The 18,646-nt window shown below is 42.9% G+C and overlaps 1 protein-coding gene across 3 annotated transcripts in view; it reads left to right on the top strand.

The window, feature by feature from the left end:
• Nucleotides 1-18,646, top strand: part of sbf2 (SET binding factor 2) — a 120,625-nt gene extending 101,979 nt beyond the window's left edge. For all 3 annotated transcript variants that reach the window (XM_005467002.3, XM_003442377.5, XM_005467001.4), the window contains 12 exons: nt 1,865-2,043; nt 3,556-3,732; nt 4,172-4,273; nt 7,630-7,815; nt 8,880-9,006; nt 9,323-9,450; nt 13,457-13,681; nt 13,767-13,874; nt 13,969-14,159; nt 15,931-16,018; nt 16,089-16,220; nt 17,240-18,646. In XM_005467002.3, the coding sequence (XP_005467059.1) occupies nt 1,865-2,043; nt 3,556-3,732; nt 4,172-4,273; nt 7,630-7,815; nt 8,880-9,006; nt 9,323-9,450; nt 13,457-13,681; nt 13,767-13,874; nt 13,969-14,159; nt 15,931-16,018; nt 16,089-16,220; nt 17,240-17,338 (1,742 nt within the window). In that variant the 3' untranslated portion in view covers nt 17,339-18,646. The remainder of the gene's footprint in view (nt 1-1,864; nt 2,044-3,555; nt 3,733-4,171; nt 4,274-7,629; nt 7,816-8,879; nt 9,007-9,322; nt 9,451-13,456; nt 13,682-13,766; nt 13,875-13,968; nt 14,160-15,930; nt 16,019-16,088; nt 16,221-17,239) is intronic.

Below are 18,646 nucleotides of genomic sequence, written 5' to 3'. Positions count from 1 at the left end.
TGTGTAGTTTTAATTGGGATAAGGTGCGCTTATATAGAAGAAATATGGAATTAATGATGGTTTTTATACTTTTCTCTCAAAAGTTTTCATGTAGAATATAACATTCATGCCAAATTTGAGCACAACATCATAAAGCAGGGGTGTCAAACATAAGGTCCGGGGATTAAAAATCCAATCCAGCCCATTCGATGGTTTTGAAAAATTACATTAAAATGAAATGACAGAAAAGACCCTGTCACTATCTGATACACAAATATCATTTAGTTTTTGTCACTGTTTTATAATTAAGAGGGCTTTCTGGGATCTACCAGACGTTTTTCTGTAATTTCGCACAATTACTTCTTAGTAAATAAATAAGCGCTCGTTTTCTACAGCAGCATTTCTTTATCACGCTTAGACACAGTGTTGAACTCGCAGTTCTTTTATCTCACATTAAGATACCTCAGGGATTAAATGTGTAGTTAAACTTCTTTACACTGAAAGGAAGGAGAATTTCACAGGTCCGACCCACTTTAGATCGAAGTATGTGGCCCACAATCTAAAGTGAGTTTGACATCCCTGCTTACAAACACCTGGAAATCCACTGCCAATGGCAGCAGTGGCCAATATTTTGGGGCTTCCTATTCTGTGCTCCTATTGGTATTTTCAAACATATAAAATAAACTAAATCTAATTAAAGCAAAATCATTTGGTCAGTGGAGCTCAGACTTTTCATGGCCCTTGCTTGCGTATGAAAATGCACAATCTGTTTACAGGGTTTACATCTGAACATCTGGGCTGTATTCATTCATTTTGTAATGTTTAGTAGTATTTACTCAGATGTAGGGGGCTGCTTTAGATTAGGGTATCTTTTTAAGATTTCCATCACCTTCTGTCTGCTGGTCAAATCTGTGCTCGTCGTTCTGGGCAACCAGAGTCAAAACGAGCTAGCCGCGTCGAGGACACGAGCAGTACTTTTTATTACGTTTCATCTTAAGCCTGGAAAAATAATCATTTAGAATTACTGTTCAAAGCTTATTTAACTGCAGCTTAATGAGGAGACTTTTTTAAGATGGGTAATCAAATAGAAATTAGCTTTTATTTTTCACTAATTTGATGAAAAAAGTTGCACATTTTATGTTATTTTTACCTGCCAAGCAGACTATCTGGAAACTATTACATTTCAGAAGTGACCACCCCAGCAGTGGTGATGACGTGGTTTGATTTCCTGTTTATCTCTCAATCATAAAAGGTCTAACTAACAGTCAGCAGGTATGTCAGTCAGGTGGGAACAGTTACATTGTTGATCTTATCTGAAGGAAAAGAAAATGGACAGCTTGTGTTCGATTTTCATTGTAAACTTTAATTGCGAAGCCTGTGGCTTTAAACGTGCTGAACCGAGGCGTCGCTGAAACTTCACCAATTTATGCTCTTGTATAATTGACCTGGCTGCAGCAGCTGACAGTTGTGGTTCGATAACCCCGCAAGTGCAAGTGAAAAAAGCCTGAAACTGATTATTGTGAAAAATCACATCCTTCTGGCAGTGATTCATGCTGCTTGGAAGGCGTTGCATGCTGGGTTTTCAGAGAAACATCATCTAGACTTGTTGACTTGCTAAAAATTCCAGCAACTTCTGCTTCTAATATCCCAGCACATCCGACTCTCAGAGCAGTCGCTTTGTTCATGGACTGAAGGAATGAAGGTGTTTACATAATCCCTGTTGTACTGCTGTGCATGTAAACGTAGCTCGCATGTCATGCGCTGTTCATCATTCGGTCTTAGTTTGTTTGACAGCATGTGTACATCTCTGGCACTCGAACTAGCCAGCTCATGCATGTGTGTGTGTGTGTGTGTGTGTGACTTCTGTTGGCGTGTGTGTTTGCAGGCATGTGGGCCAGCCTGCGCTCCAGCAGCAGACTCGGTCAGCATCCGCTGGCAGCCGACGTGGGTGCCAGACTAGCAGGGAAGGATCTGGCACCCCCTGCAGGGAGCCACAGTCTGCAGGCTCAACTCCTCAAACATCAAGCAGCCCTCTACATCTTCGGGGAAAAGTCACATCTAAGGGTGAGAATGCAAACAAAGCGGCCGGAGACTGAGAGGACATGTTTGCTATGAGTTGTTGTAGTATATCATTTTATATTTGCACTCAGTGGCCTCTCTCACCTGCACAACCTTCTGCACAGCCTTGTGCAACCCCCTTGCATCTGTTCTGCTATTAGTTTTATGAAACCTATAATGTTTCTTACACTGTCATATGTGTTAAATTATGTTTTATTGGTGGTGGTATAGTAGATGTGTAAATGGGTATAATGAAGTCCAGTAGAACGCCACTTTTAACAAAGACCCAGCAGTCAAAATATAGTTAAATTGAAACATTTCTGAGTCAACATAAATGAATGTTCTGATCTGATCAGTCACACTGAAGTCATCTGGAAGAGTCATGAACAGTTTCTCTCACTGAAAACGCTGCGTTCACATGAACAGATTAACTTTCCTTACCTGGATTATTGAGCGTGCATCAAGACTCGGGTTTCCTACCTCATGCTACCTGCTGTAAAATGGATTTGTAAAACATTGCCGTTTGTCTCGAGTTTTCAGGTCAGGTTGTTTTGCACAGGAATAGTTTGATGTATCAAAGGATAAATGTGGATTTAATTCATGTGGAATTATAAGGAGAAAGTCAAAAACTAGCTGATGATGAAACGGTTTGTGTTTAAACTCGCAGACACACTTAATCTTATACATTTATGCAGTTTTCCCTTTTTTTAATCCGAGTGTGCTGATTCAGTGAAATAGCACCTCTGCTGGGATGACTCAATCAGTTTACCAAAAGCCTACAATTACAAAGACTCACCTGTGCCAGTACAACTTGTAATACGAAGCCTCTGAGAGGTGTGTTATAGTTTTGGCGTCTGAAAGTCTGCTGGTGTTGTTTTTGGGTCCAAATGACGTAAATTTTGTCATCAGACGGTGAGCGCGAGGCTCCGTGCAGACTTCACAGATCTGTAGCAGGAATGACCTCTCGCCCGTGGAGTGTGCAGCTACCCGTATCCTTGTCTGCAATCTCTGCTTGGCTAGCTGTTCTTTCATCCATAAGACACAAGTAGAGTGACTTCTAATCTGCAGGAGAAGCCACTGACGTCAGCATTGCTCCCCCTCCTTTAACAGTTACAGCATGCAAGAGGTTAAAGGCAAGTCTATAAATGCAAGGCGAAGTCCACCACAGTGCAGGACAGTGCACGAGTGCGTCACAGAGTTCAGTTTGTTTCTCTATTTTTCATTCACGCATCAAGAAAAATATTTCACACACCGTTGAAGCATCCCGAGCCGTGTCGACTAAAAACATATTGCGCTTCTGCAGTTTGCACGATTCACAGTTTTATAATTCTTATCTGTTACACACTGGGCTGCGCTCAGCACCTCAGTTCATCCACGGTCTGAAATGAGCCGTTTTATTTCCTTTAACTTTGATACAAGAGCAGCGTTTTAGTGGCGTGCTGTATCTGTTTTTTGTACTTTGTTGCACACGCTGTTGTGTTTTTCTCTTAGTTGAAATTTACATTCCTCTGTCTGCAGGGCCTCAGAGTGGACTCCTCTCTGAACTGTGAGCTGGTGCCAGTGGACTTTGCAGACACACGGCAGGTGAAAGCTGCTTTTAAAAAACTGCTGAGGGCCTGCGCTCCCAGTGCCACCTCGTCTGACTCAGAGGACTCCTTCCTCAAAGCCTTGGAAGACTCCGAATGGATCCAGCAGGTGATGAAACACAGAAAACATACCATTTTTATGATCTACAAACAGACAGCATTCAGGTCTAGAAACCATCTGATCTAACTCAGGAGTCTGACTCTTAAAAGTGTGTGAGAATGACCCATCGGCCCACTCTTTCTCTTCATCCTGTGTATCAGATTCACATAATGGATAAATTATGTGAATCCTCTCTGAAGCCATTTTCCCAAGAGAAACAGATTTACAGCGATGCAGTGAGAGGAGACCCCTTATCTTGTTGTTTATCTGATTGACCCCCAGCGGCCTTAAATTGAACATATTCCACACGGTTGACAAATGCTATCTGTGAGAAACAAGAAGGCAGTCTACTGGCAGACCAAACATGGCAGTATATGCACAGAGAGGGTAAATGTTGGGTCTGTGTTTAGTATATTTGTTCACATGCACATATGTTGACCTCCCGCAGCTTCAGAAGATCCTGCAGCTGGCGCTGTTTCTGGTGGAGCTTATGGACAGTGGCTCATCTGTTCTGCTCAGCCTGGAGGACGGCTGGGACATTACCACACAAGTGAGAAAAATGCACCAACGCCATTCATAAAAAATACATAAAGAAAACGGGACAGATGTGAAGAAGGGCAAAATATCCAGAGGGAGGTTTAAAACGGTGCAAGATTTGTCCTTTAGGTATTTTCCCACAGATATCGATTTTCTGGATACAAGCTGGAGTTTAAAAAGTTGTTATTAAAGTTTAATTACTAACAGAAAATAGGTGACAGTTTGTTATGAGTAACTTTTAACATTTGTTTTCAAGTGTAGTGGTTTACATATTTGCCCAACCAGTGAAAGATCCCCATCGGGAAGGGCATCTGGGGTAAGAACTCTCATTATCAGTCCTCATCTGCACTAAAGTGGAGACAAAGTGTTCAGCGAGGATGAAAAGAAACACATAAAAATGCAAACTCATAGGTGTAAAAAGGATCCAGATGCAGCCACACAGTCATTCAACCGCTAAATACAGGGCGAGTATTTTGAATGCCATCAGCCCTTCTGCAATCACGGCAAACTAGAGATCATTCAGAAGTACTACTTATAATCTCAGTTCATATTCTGAATGGACTCATTCTAATTTAGCGTTTTTCTACTCCACCTGACTGCTCCACTCAAAGCACTTTACACAGCTGAGCTATTAATCAGTGTTTTTTGCAATATTACAGCAATATTGTCTCTTTGATTCTGATGAACAAAGTGTTTCAGAGCCTTTGAGTCTCCTTTTTTAAAAGAGGCTGAATGTGAGGGGGAGAGGGTACCTCTGAACTGTTTATGTATCTCCTGCTGTCGTTCTAGACTCACAAATTAAGACCGAAAGGAAAAAAACACGTTTTGTAACACTTAAATGTGATTTTTGGATATTGACCACATTTTTAAGGATTCCCCACGGCATCCGTTCAGACTGCACCTGCTTCTTCTGGCCGTTTCACTCAGTTTACTCACTGGTGGACCCGACTGTGTTGATAAAGTGAAAATGTTTGAAGTCTCGAGGCCTTATGTCATTGATTTGTGCTGATTTCATTCATGAAAACTCATAGTTTGTTTAGATCCTGATCAATTCTCGGTGTCCGTTCGCTTCTAAACTCTGCTTTTCTTCACATGTTTGCTCTCTGAGCTCATATTTTCCATGCTGACCTGCTAAAGTGCACGTATGGTGTTGCAAGTGTGTGTCCCTCAGATGTGTTTATGGGGTGTGTGCAGCCCTGAGCTGCTGTTTAAAAGTATAATTTGTGGATCCCTTATGCGGGGCACGTGTTCGGCCCAGAGCATCTTTCTCCACGGGCCACCGGCTCCAACTCACCAGGTCCAGATCAACCCACACAGGCAAATAGGCTCCATATGCTCTGGCTCTCCTGCCATGGACCATAGACACCCAGCAGGCAGGATGCAGAACCGTCCTCGCTGCCTTTCTGAATGCTTCTTTTTTTCTGTTTCTTCTTCCTGTCTTCTGCCATTCTGCCTGTATACGCCCTCCCCTCTCATTCCACACTGGCTTTTTGAATCCACTCTTCAGTCTGCTGCAAGGGGGCTCATTTCATTGCTGGGTTGCGGGGGGCTTTTTCTATCACTCAGGGCTGGATGTTCTTATAAACCCACGGGGAAACCATGAACTCTTCTTCCCGCTCATTCCACACGCGTCAGGGCTCATTAGCCGTGTTAGAGGAGACGCGGGCAGGGAAGTGGGCCAACCAGATTGCATGTGTAGACAAGCGATTCTAAACTGGTGTTTTGTGGAGTGAGCTCAAGTGTGCCTGAAGCTCCAGCATTATATCAATGTTATTGATAGCAGATGATCATTTTAACATTGCACTGTCAGATGAAGGGTCATTTTTAGATTGCGTTTAGCTTTTAAGGGGGGAATAGAAAGCAAATTCATGCCATCCAGATTTTTTTTTACAAACTAAAGTGTGTTAAATTGCAACCATCCATGACAAGTGGAAAAACAAAATATGCACAGATGTGGTGAAACAGCTGCCACTTTCCTTTAGTGATAAGATGTTTTCAACATCTTATTTATCAGAATGTAAGGGTTTTAAACTTATATATGATTAAAATATGAAATAAAAGTAGGTCTGCGTTGTAGGTTGGTTGGTACTGGCAAATCAGGCACCCTTCATGCCACCAGAACAACCCAAGATTAAAGGTGGGATCACCACTTAGACCTCCTTTATTAGTGTCTGTGCTGAGGCGCAGTGTCCTGCTAGAAGAGGCTGCAGTCATCAGGGAGGGTGTTGTAATGGGAGGTACCTGTTAAAGCAGCATACAAGTGAATGAGGGTTCGTGTTCTTCACCTCTCCTTTGTGGCTGATCAGTCCGTATGTTAGCAGATACAATAAACACAATAGAAATCTGAATTTTCATAGTTATACCTATTTTTTTTACCTTCTGATTATTCATGTCATAAATTCAACAAGGTACTGGTGATTTTGGTCCATATTGACATGATAGCATCACACACTTCCTGCAGATTTATCAGCTGCACATCCATCCCGCTGGCACGAAGGGGCCAAAGTGTACTAAGAAAATCTCCTCCACACCATTACACCGCCAGCCTGAAGGCAAGGCAGGATGGATCCGTGCTTTCATGTTTTTACTGCAAAATTCAGACCCAATCGAGACATCGCACCAGGTCATGTTTTTCCAGTCTGAACTGTAGCTTTAGTTTCCTGTTCTTATCTGAGAGGAGCAGCACCCGGTGTGGTCTTCTGCTGCTGTAGCCACTCCACTTCAAAGTGCGAGGTGTTGTATAAAGATGACCTTTTGCATGCCTTTGTTGTAACAGGCAGTTATTTGAGTTACTTTAGATTATCACACACTTCCACTTACTGAATATTTTTCTCCTTTTGGGAAAATTCTCTGTAAACTCTTTAGATGGTCGTTTGGAAAAGTCGCAGTAGATCAGCAGTTTCTGAAAAACTCAGATCAACGCGTCTAACGGTAACAACTATGCTGCTCTGAGTCATTTAAAATCCCCTTTCACCCCATTCTGATGCTGGATTTGAACTTGAGCAAGGCATCTTTACTGCATGCCTAAATGCACTGAGTTGCTGCCATGTGATTGGCTGACGACATATTTGCAGCTAAGCAGGTGCACCTAACAAAGTGTGTGAGATAAATTACATCGAGAGCACGATCAATTTTTCATACTTGCTAAATTCATCTCACAACACTGCCATAATATTTCATAAAATTAGTTTATTTCCTGATATTTCCAGAGGAGCAGCTCTGGCTCCGAGGATAGAGCAGGTTGTCCACTAATCCCAGAGTTATCTGTGATGTGAACAACATGCTCTTACACTGCAGGGTGTTTGTCTTCATATAAGGGTTTTTCCTTAGCCATCTCTTCCTTCTCACCTTCTCTCTTCCTCTCGGCAGGTCGTGTCCTTGGTGCAGCTGCTGAGCGATCCTTTCTACCGGACTCTTGAGGGTTTTCAGGTCCTTTTGGAGAAAGAATGGCTCTCTTTCGGCCACAAGTTCAGCCAGAGGAGCAACCTGAACCCCAGCAGCCAGGGTAGCGGCTTTACGCCCATCTTCCTCCAATTCCTGGACTGTGTGCACCAGGTGAGTCTCCCTTCTGCCATAGGTACCACAGGTACGCTGAACCCTGAAGCATCTCTGCCCCTGCTACGTGACTCTTCTCCACTTTTCCCCTCATGACTGGATGTCATTCATTGCTTGTTCCTGAGCTCATCACATTCCATAAAAAGTGTAAAGGTGCGCGAGGGGTGAAGGCGAAAGATTCAGCTGTCAATAATGATGCATTGTTTTAGTTTTGCACTTTCCAACACGGGACGTGTAATCACAACAACATATTGGACCGGGGGAGTGAGCAGCGAGGCTGCTGCACAGATGGTCCATGAGTACAGTGATCAGCATTGAGCTGTATGTACGTGTTTGCGTGTTTCAGCATTTCTTCACATTTTAGTGCGTGTTTACAGCCGCATGTGGAAGATTGCAGTTTTGGGGATTGAGAGTCTCTAGGAAGGCTTGGGTGTGCTTTAGGATTTGGGGGAAGTGGGCTGGGGGGGAAAGGGGGCTCAAGTTAAGAATGAAACACACACAGATGATTTCCGGAGAACCGGGTCTGTCCTGAAATACTAACTTTAGAGAGTGCAGTGGGGTTTTTTTGTGTCTCCTCGGGTCACACAGGCCCACTCCCATACACTTACATCAACACATAGTTTCTGCATTTGTCTTTTGAAACCGAAGGCTTGGCGGCTAAGACAGTTTGGCAGGAACCCGGGGTCTGGAGGGCTATAAACGAGGGGTGAAGCAGGGGATTCGGACAAGAGCTCAAAATAGAAGTGCCTCATCTCCAAAACAGCTGTTGTTTTTGCCAGCAGACCCAGGTGGCCTCAAATTTTCGACACCGTGATTGGCCACCTCGCACCGCTGGATGGGAACCGTGGAGCAGCAGTCATGCTGGCTCAGTCTGGATTGTGTCTGGCGGCGATGATATCACTGACCTTTGCCCTCACAGAGGCGGGAGAGGTTCTTTCCTGTTTCCGATTGGTCATTTATACACTGGATAGATGCGAAGTCGCTACACGGGGACACGATGCAGCTGTCGCCCACACGCTGACCTCCTTCTAACTGTCTTTATCCATCTTTTCATATCCTTGCAGATTTTGGAGCAGCATCCTCTGGAGTTTGAGTTTAATCAGTATTATCTGAAGTTCCTGGCTTATCATCACATCTCTAACCGCTTCAAGAACTTCCTGTTGGACTCTGACTACGAGCGCTTGGAACACGGTCAGTGTCCTTTAACCAGAGGGGATCTTTTATTTTCTTCTTCTCTAAAAATGCTTTATTACACAGAATTATAAACCTATGGTGGTTTCCTTAACAGTCACAACAATTTTATCGATTTGAAAAGATTGTTGGCCCCTCTTCATCAACACCACTTCCCTGGATAGCAAGATTCTGGCTTTTCTGTCACTGTAAATAAAGGAAACTAGATCTCCGATATGAATGCACATAGCTACCCAGGAAGCTGTTACATCAGTCAAAACAGTAATGGCTTCATATGCTCATCAGTATATCCTGTGTGTTTGTTTGTTTTTTGCAGGCTTGTTGTTTGAGGACAAGGGTGATAAGCAGGCCCGGAGAGGCATCTGTATCTGGGATTGCATCAACAGGATGCACCGGAGGAGTCCCATCTTCTTCAACTATCTGTACAGCCCCTCTGAGAATGAAGTGAGCGTTTCCTTCTACTTTCTGTCCTTCGCCTTAACCTATACATCATGCAGCTACGGCTGATGCGTGCAGCTGTGGATCCAGAGAAGGATATTTAGGAGCCAGAGCCTTCAGTATGAACATAACATGACTATGAGGACAGCAGTGTCACACACCTGCTCTCCTAAACTTCTGTTTGTGAAGGCCAACCAATCAGAAAAAGTGAAACTGGTCTTAAAAGAAGACGAGCACCGACTGTAGGCTCATTTTGAACTATGAATCATTTAAAGTATTCGAGGAGGGTCCAGTTAAGCTGGAAAACTTTAAAAATATTTGATTAGGCTACTTAAAAATGTTCTCATCTTACTTTACCATGTAAATCTGGGGTGTCAAACACAACATGTAAAGGAGGTCATACATTTTAGACTTTTATGGCCATTCATTGTACCACAAATAACTATTAGATAAACAATTAAATGACAGACAGTTCCTGCTTTTTTACTGTCTACTATAGAAATGTATGCTTGTTACAATTGGTTTACATCAGAAACAGAGATAATTACAGGACAGTGTATGCATGAGCTAACATAACTTTTTGTGTCAATTTGCACATTTATTTCTTACAATTTAAGCCCAAAGAGTCGTATTGACACGCTTTTCTTTAACATGTAAAAAAAAAATCTATTTGCTTGTTTGTATATAAAGATACTTCAATGGGTTAAATGCGTAGTTAAAGTGCTTTACACCAAGAGAAAGGTGAGTTTCACTGGTCTGACCAATTAAGATCAAAGTGGGCTGAATGTGAAGTAAAATGAGTTTGACATCCCTGATGTAAATGATCAGGATACTTCACCCACTGCAGGACAAAATACTGGTCAGTGATTCCTCTACCTCCATGTGGCATCACTCGAACACTGGTCAAGGCTTATTTGCCGTATTGGATTGGATCGCAGCCACCAGTTGCTAAGGAACTGTGTATTCTCCAACTGGTTGGCAACGGTTCCTGGAGCAGGTCATCCAAGGTTAATGGTTCAATCCCTGGCTGCTCCAGTTTGCATGCCAAAGTATTCTTGGGCAATGTACTGAACCCTGAGTTGCTCCCTATGCATTTATTGGAATGTGTGTAAATATTAGATAGAAGGTACTTGGATGTAGAAAAAAAGTGCTTGTATGAATGTGTGTGTGAATAAGATAAAGCATTGTTAGTGCTCATGTGCTGATAGAAAAGCTCTGTAGAAGAACCAGTCCATTTAACACTTTACCATTTACTTTGACAGCAAACGTAAGCAAATCACCCTCAAATCTCAGTTGCTTAGGTTGCTAACAGATTGCCACTATTGGCTGTAGTTTTTCATGTTTGTCTGCCAATAAACTACTAGCCGAGCAAGCGCGATGCAAACAAGAAATGGTACATGGAATGGGTTTTATATAGAACTTTATACAACTTGCCTCCTTTATTCAAGCACTTTTTAAGCCTAAGTGCTTTCTATCTAACAGTCACACTCCATTGAATGCATGTGAGATCAATTTGGGGTTCAGTATGGCCCCAGGAAACTTTTTAATGCAGACTGGAGCAGCAACCAGGGATCGAACCACCAACAACCTTCCAATTAGCAGATGACCTGCTCTACCTCCTGAGCCACAGCCGCCCCAAATGGAGAAGGTTTGCCTTCAAACTAAAAGTTGCTCCTCAGTGCTGCAGCCAACATGTTTTTACTTTGAAGTCAAATGGTCTCCATTCCTGGTTTGTGTCACAGTTTTCATAGTTTCAGGTCGGAGAGCAGCTGGGGTCAGTGTTTGTAGACAAGTCAGTCACTTCGTGCAAACTAAGATGGCAGCAGGGTGCAAGAAGCCAAACCAATCAAAAGGAGGTTTTTGCCAGCTGTTTGTGGAATACATGTTTTTCCCTAGTGACATTCGGTTGCTAAGGGGCTGCAGGGCTGCATGTCTGGTGCTTTAGAATCATTTTCCCAGCATTTTCTCAGCAACCAGATGCTTGTAGACCAGTCTGTAGTCGTGTGTGACTGGGGCCTTGTTCCCTTAATGGAATGATGGAAAATGTTGGAAAGCTACTGTCACATGTGAGCAAAACTTTAATCGGTAACTATGGTATTGTTGACCAAGAAGCAACTTTAGTTTATATTTTCTTCAGAGACTGATAGAAAAACAAAGTTCCTGTAAATGATGTGACACACTGAGAACTGGTTCAGATGTCCTCACCAAAGAAATCCTCGTCATCTGTAGGTCTGTGGTTACACCACATGCAAACATAAATATACAAAAATAAGATGAGGATTAGTGTTTCAAGGTTGAACGGCATTAATAATAAAATTCTGCCGTGTAGCTGACTGAAAACAAATGTTCCAGCCAAATCCTGAGTACTCACGGCAAATCATTCGCCTGTCCTATCTTGTAGCCTGTGCACTGAACAAACATGTTTACAATGATTTTTCACTTTTAAAGTGAAACGCTCAAACGTGCTATACTTGGATGTTTTGGCGTCTCCAAGCAGAATGATTTATTGTCAGAGTTTGAGGCTAAAACACTGAGTTCATTTCATCTGCGGATGCCATCACCATCGCTAGTTCAAGGTGCCAACGTGAAAGGATCATTTAAATATCACAAGTGCCTGAAGCCTGGACTGCAGTCAGGAGATACCAAGAACGCTTCATAGTCCAACATTTTCGCTGATGAAGGTTGATTTTCACAGCCTTCATAGTTTAGTTGTGTTCACTTTTCAGCTCATGGGTTATTGTTGTCAACCTGCCGGGTAGGCGGGCAGACGACATTGGCGACCCACATCAACACCCAAGTTTGTGAATGCAACACGAGAACGAACCGACATAAGAGTTTGAAATTCATACCATCGGTGTATCTGCTGGGAGGCTGAGGGACACCACTGGTGGTTGCACTATGTACCTCCATCCTGCTCTCATTAACAGTGACAGGTTAGAGTCTAGGTGTGGATGTCATGGTGATTTGTCATCTTCTCAATGAATAAAACTTTTTAAAGATACTCTGTTTATAGAGAAAAATTCATAGCATCTACACCTGGAATGGGGTGTGGTGAAAAGATGCTCCTCCTCCCAGAGGATTGGTGAGATAAAGTTCAGCAAAGAATTTGTTTCAGACATTTTTTAATATAAATCTTGGAAACTGACTTTTCAATAATCTTTAAAGAATAACCTAATATATGACCACGAATTTGGTTACAGTGGCCAACATGAGTTTGGAGTTGACACTTATTAACTACAGAGACTGAACAGTCAGATTATTTTGTTTGTCATTTGCTGATTTTGATCTCAAGTTGAGAGAAAGCACCAAGGAGACAGTCATTACACATTGTGTTGCCACAGTAGATTGTTGGACTTTCCAGGGTCAGCATAGTGCTGCGTATCCAGACTTCATACAAACTAAACTGAATAACAGAGCACACAAGTTCAGTTTTAGCAGCGCTATGTTGGCTTCGAGTATCCTACAGAGTTGATTTAAAAATCCTCCCACGTGTATATAAAATCCTAAATGGTCTTGAACCTTCTTTCATCTCTGAAACTCGGTCACTTCACATCCTGACTCATACTCTTAGATCCTGCACCGCTAACCTGTCAGATATCCAGCGCTCCTCATGGAAAAAAACTGGTAATGCAGCTTTCCCAGTTTATGCCCAAAAACTCTGGAACAGCCTCAAAGTATTAGGGAAGCAAACTCAACTGATAATTTCTAGAACCTCTTAAAAAACATGAAAGTCACCTAGAATTTTTGAATTCAGTTGCATCAGCTGGGAGGCTGAAGGGTAGCAGTGGTGGCTGTACTTACTGAGTGCTTTTTTTTTCTAGGCTTAAGCGCTTTTCTAACCGAACATTCACACACTCACAGTCCAATCAATGCATCTTGGTGTGCTTTGGCATGCTGGACTGGGATAAAACGACCAAATTCGTTCGATTAGTAGCCAACCCTATAGACGAACTATACAAATAAAACTGAATTAGATTAAATTTTCCTTAAAACCATGTGATGTCTGTTTCAGGTGATCCTGAAGCCTTCTATCAGCATCCTCAGCCTGAATAAATGGGACTTCTTCACAGAGGAGACCCTGTCGACTGGGCCGTGTTACGACTGGAGGACTATGGCTGTGAGGGTGGAGAGCTCGGAGGAGCTGCACACCATCTCCAACAGCAAGAGGAGGATTGTCTGGCCGTGTTACAGCAGCGTGAGCCGCGCCCAGCCGGACGCCATCACCAAGCTTCTCACTGTAAGAGACCCCAGCTTTTGTTTAAAATGTTTGTTTTGTTTGTCATTTTGTGGGTAGCTTTACTCGGCTTTTCTTTGTGCTGCAGGACATCGAGAGGTTAGAGAGCGAGCTTAACCAGGCCCCGGAAAAATGGCAGACAACTCTGGAAAGAGTCAGAATGAGCATTCAGGAGGACCTCAAGCAAGAGGGAAATGTGCGTGCTGGAGGAGTCTTTATGACAGGGCAGTCATATGCTTTGCATTTGTTTAACTGTCTAAATATTTCTTTTCTTTTTTGTTCTTGTGTAGCTCTGTAAGGATTCGCTGTCCATCTCAGGCCTCATTTCCACACCTAACCTGCAGGCCTTCCAGCGGCGCTCCATGCTGCACCTGCCAGACAGCGCTCTGGTGGAGGACCGCAGCACGGCCACAGCCAATGGGATCAACCGCCGCGCCGCAACACTTTACAACCAGTTCACCCCCAAGAGCGAGGAGAACAGGTGGGTCGTGAACTTCCTGATTTCCGGAACAAATTAGAAGTCCACATTTGTTTCGCTGACAAGCTGTTGCCGAGGGGCCAGTCCAGTTTTGGAAAATGACTCAGCGCTCTGGTACGCTGTGTGTCATGCTTTGTGAGAATTGTCTGTACTCTATTAAACTCTGGGTGTGTAATTTTACAATTACTGTGAGGTTAAAGTACAGTCTTTTGGCTCCAATATCTGGATGGTTTCCTGAGATGGACACACGGTCATTAAAATCTACTTTATGTTTAAAAAAATGAGTATATTTTCAGTGTAATACGTGCTCCTCCTGATTCAAATTCCAAATAATGTTCGGACAGGCTGAAGTTTTAACAGATGAAGCAAGTAAATCAGAAACCAGATATTACTTATCAGTGAGCATTTTCCATGTTTCATCACCTTCTCATTGCATCCAAATCACAAAACATGGCCTACATTATTCTGATGTCTCATAGCACTTCAACCTTTAATCCTCTGTGGACACAAAAAGCAAAGCAGGTTCTTGCTTTGCATTAAGCTGATTATCTAAACAACGGCACTTAAAATTGTGCCGTAGCTTCAAGAAAGCTCCAACGTACCCAGTGGAGCTGGTCGCAATCACTCCTAACGATCGAGTGATTCCACCCGACGTGCTTTAAGCGAAATTTGTGGTTCCACAAATTTGTCCGTCAGTGAGCACTTTCAGCAGGACAGAGGGTGGAGAGGGGTTTTCGTCCGCCCGAGATCCTGACTGCGCATCGCTGGAAGCTAGTGCCGAACACAGCAGAGTTCCCCGGGAACGGGAGAACCGCAAAAACAAAACAACGATCAAAAAACAACGCACAAAAAGCACAGTGGCTGCAGTGACACCAGTCATTGTTTTTAACACAGCCCTCCTACATGGTTGGCTGTTAGACCGACCACAACACAAGCAACGGTGGCCTACAGACTGTTTGTGCCTCCATCTGACATCAGAGCTCACTGCAGGCGGTCCCCGGAGTGGACCGGACAGAGGTCGCTCTCCGACTCCTCGAGCATAAAATCCTCTTTACTGTGCTTTGCTAATGGAAGCTGCATCAGGCGGACAGGAAGTCAGACACAAAAACAGTGAAAATCATAAATAAAACACTGAATTTTCACTGCAAGGCTTCAGGTATCATGTTCCCTGGTGCCCTGGCGACTGCCCTGAATGAACCGTATCCACAAACTACACATCACATAAATGTGGAGCCCACTGAAGTCAGCATATGGTTTCATTTATAAGTTCATGTGTAGTGGAAGATAGCAAATTCATGAACAGATGACAACGAGGATGAGGAGAAAGAGTGCCAACTTTTTAGTTACGGCTTTTTGTGAAGCAGCGTGTGCTACTTCTGTCGGAGATATGTACGGAGTTGGAGCCAGGAGTGGTGGCTAATGCAGACTTCATCCAAAATTTCATGAACTACCTCTGTCAGTTGCTCTCCTTGGGACTCTGATTTATAACCGCATGTGGAATCGGTTAAAATCACAATTAAAAAAATACCAGAGTTCTTGTGATTTCTGCTTTTAAGACTAATGTGAGGTTAAAAAAAAAAATCAAAGGTGATCCATAAACAGTGCTGGGATTGGTCTTGAATAGATGCGGGTTTGTGTGTCGACCAGCAACAAATAATAAGAAAACTTCCAGGGAAATGGAGCACAGGCTGACTCTAGTTTTACACTTCAGTTTGATGGTGGAGACAGAGGTGTCGACACATAACATCCAAACTTATAACTGTTATTTTTGTAGGTCTTATGAGGGCGTCCTGTATAAACGTGGAGCACTGCTGAAAGGTTGGAAGCCTCGCTGGTTCGTGTTGGACATTACAAAACACCAGGTGAGCAGGTTGCAATACCCTGCTGTAGTCTGAGTGACAGGTTGCAGGTTTAACGGTCTCGTCTTTGCAGATGAGGTACTACGACACCGGGGAGGACACGAACTGCAGAGGCCACATCGATCTAGCAGAGGTGGAGTCCGTGATGACGGCCGCGCCCACTATAGGAGCTCCCAAGCACATCAGTGAAAAGGCTTTCTTCGATGTGAGTTCACATTTCTTCACTGGTCTACATATTATATTTTATCTGGAAGTTGTTTTTATATTATACAATGGGGTTAATACGGTCTTGCATAGAGTGTTGCATTATGGGCGTCAGTATTTTCCCCAAATGTTTTATAGAAAAAAAACCTTAAAAACTTTTATACGTGACGTGAGTTCGCTGCCTGCACTGCAGCATGTCCTTATTGCTGTTTAGCAGAGCTCCAAGACACGTGACACCCGTGATGTCCGTGTTATCGTCACAGCTGTTAATTTATCACTTTTAATGAAAAATAGATCAGTAGATTAATCCATCTATTTTCTGCTGCCTGTCTGATTGGGCTCATGCGTTAGCAGTCTTAGCAGAGAAGGTAAAACCTCCCTCTCCTCGACCCCCTCCTCCAGCTCATCTCGGAGGACACCAAAGTGTTCCCAAGGCACCCAGCTGAGCGATGTAATCTCTCCAGTAGGTCCTGGGTCTGCCTGGGGGCCTCCTCCTGGTAGGACATACCTGAAACACCTTACCCAGGAGACATCCTAATTTGATGCTCGAACCACCTCAGGAGGTTGTTTTTGATGTCGAGGAGTAGAGGCTTTAGTCTGTTTCCCTCCTGAATGACTGAGCTCCTCCCCCTGTCACTAAGGGAGAGCTACGCCATCCATAATATTATTCTTTCGGTCGCTACTCAGAGATTGTGACCAGGTGAGCGTAGGAACGTACAGTGGGGGGAAATAGTTTTTTGATCCCATCGTGAATTTCAGGGAAGTTTGCTCACTTGTGAAGAAAGCTGGTCCATCCGTCCATTTTCTAGCCAGAAACATCCAAAAAAAAAACCACCTTACATAAAAGTTATGCATCGATTTGCATGTCATCAAGTGAAATAAGTCTTTGATCCCCTTCAATCCAGCAGGAATTCTGTAAACATGTTTAAAATGTGCGCTTAATTGGCATGAAAATTTGTGACATTGTTGCCCTTTTTGCTGCCATTTAACCTTTTGTCCTTCCACCCATTTCCCCTCTAGCTGAAGACCAGCAAGAGAGTCTACAACTTCTGTGCTTCAGATGCTCCCAGCGCTCAAGTGTGGATAGACAAGATCCAGAACTGCATCTCTGATGCGTGAAGTAAACATTACATCACCGACATCAGAGGCGGCGCCAGGCAGTCGAGAGCAGACGCGACAGCCGCTATATCCAACTTTTAGATGTCTTTAATTTGGGGGACCAAACAGTGAATTAAGTGCCTGGTAGTGGAGGATGGATACTCTCCATCCACTTATCTGCCTGTTACTTAGCAACCTGTCATCACTCCACAGGTGAGCTTCAGTTGGAATCGAGTGACCAAATTTGCCTGTGCTGTCAGCGCGCCCCACTCCCACCCCCCCTGACAGGGATAAAGTAAACATAAGCTGAGGTTTTAGGGGACTGCACTACCAAGGAAATGTTATCCTGTTCTAGATGTACATAGATCAAAGCAATATCACTGGCCAATCAAACTGTGGGTTCAGTTTTTGACTTAAAAATATTAAAAAAAAACATTAAAAAAAAAAAAGCTTGTAAAAGAATTTCTATCATATTTTACTACGAGGAAAATGTTATTGCTGCTTACATAAACGTATGAACCGCCAAAAACTCAGAGATTTTTAATGCACAACATTAAAAAGCAATTTTTTTGCACTTAGCGCTAACGTATGCACTCTTCATCAAATATAGACTTTCTGACAGATGCGGACAGCGAGGCTAAAGGCATTACTCGGCAATGTACATGTGACGTTTCCTCATGACAGATTAAATGGAAAGAATTTGCACAGTGAGCTCAAATGAGTTACCTGAGATTTTTTGTTTTGTTTTAATTTAAAAACGTGACGTTTCCTCTGTTTTGTCGAATGTTCATTGACTTCTGGTTTAACACTTTTGTCTTGTGTAATGTAAATTATTATTTTTATTAAAAGTGTAACTGTGTAAGTGTGGTGGCGTTACATTTTCCTGTAAATACCTACATGACATTTTGTTTTATATACTGTATGTACTGAACATAAGTATACTTTTTCTAACTTTAATTCTGATGTGACTGAGTCTTCTTTTTTTCTTTCAATGTGTTGTTACTGGTGCACAAAACCCCCCGAGTGGCCTGTTCTTTGTTTGTGGTGACATGTTTTTCTGAAAATGAAATGGACAATGTTGTTGTTGTTGTTCGGACAGGCGCTGTGTCTTTTAAGGGCTTTTTAAAGAATATATATCATGTAGGACGTGATGGTTTTCAGAGTTTATCGTCCCATCTGTCCTTTGTGCAGCCTTCACAGCTTCATTACAAAAGAAGAAAAACACAAACTATTCAGCCATATCAGCGGCGTTACTGTATCTTTGTACCATGTTTTGTGGTTGCTCTAATTTTTTTTTTTTTGAAAATAAATCAAACATACTTGAAACTA

The sequence above is a fragment of the Oreochromis niloticus genome, linkage group LG1 (genome assembly GCF_001858045.2).
Source record: "Oreochromis niloticus isolate F11D_XX linkage group LG1, O_niloticus_UMD_NMBU, whole genome shotgun sequence".
Taxonomy (NCBI): Eukaryota; Metazoa; Chordata; class Actinopteri; order Cichliformes; family Cichlidae; genus Oreochromis; species Oreochromis niloticus.
This window is presented reverse-complemented; position numbering and strand designations above follow the sequence as displayed.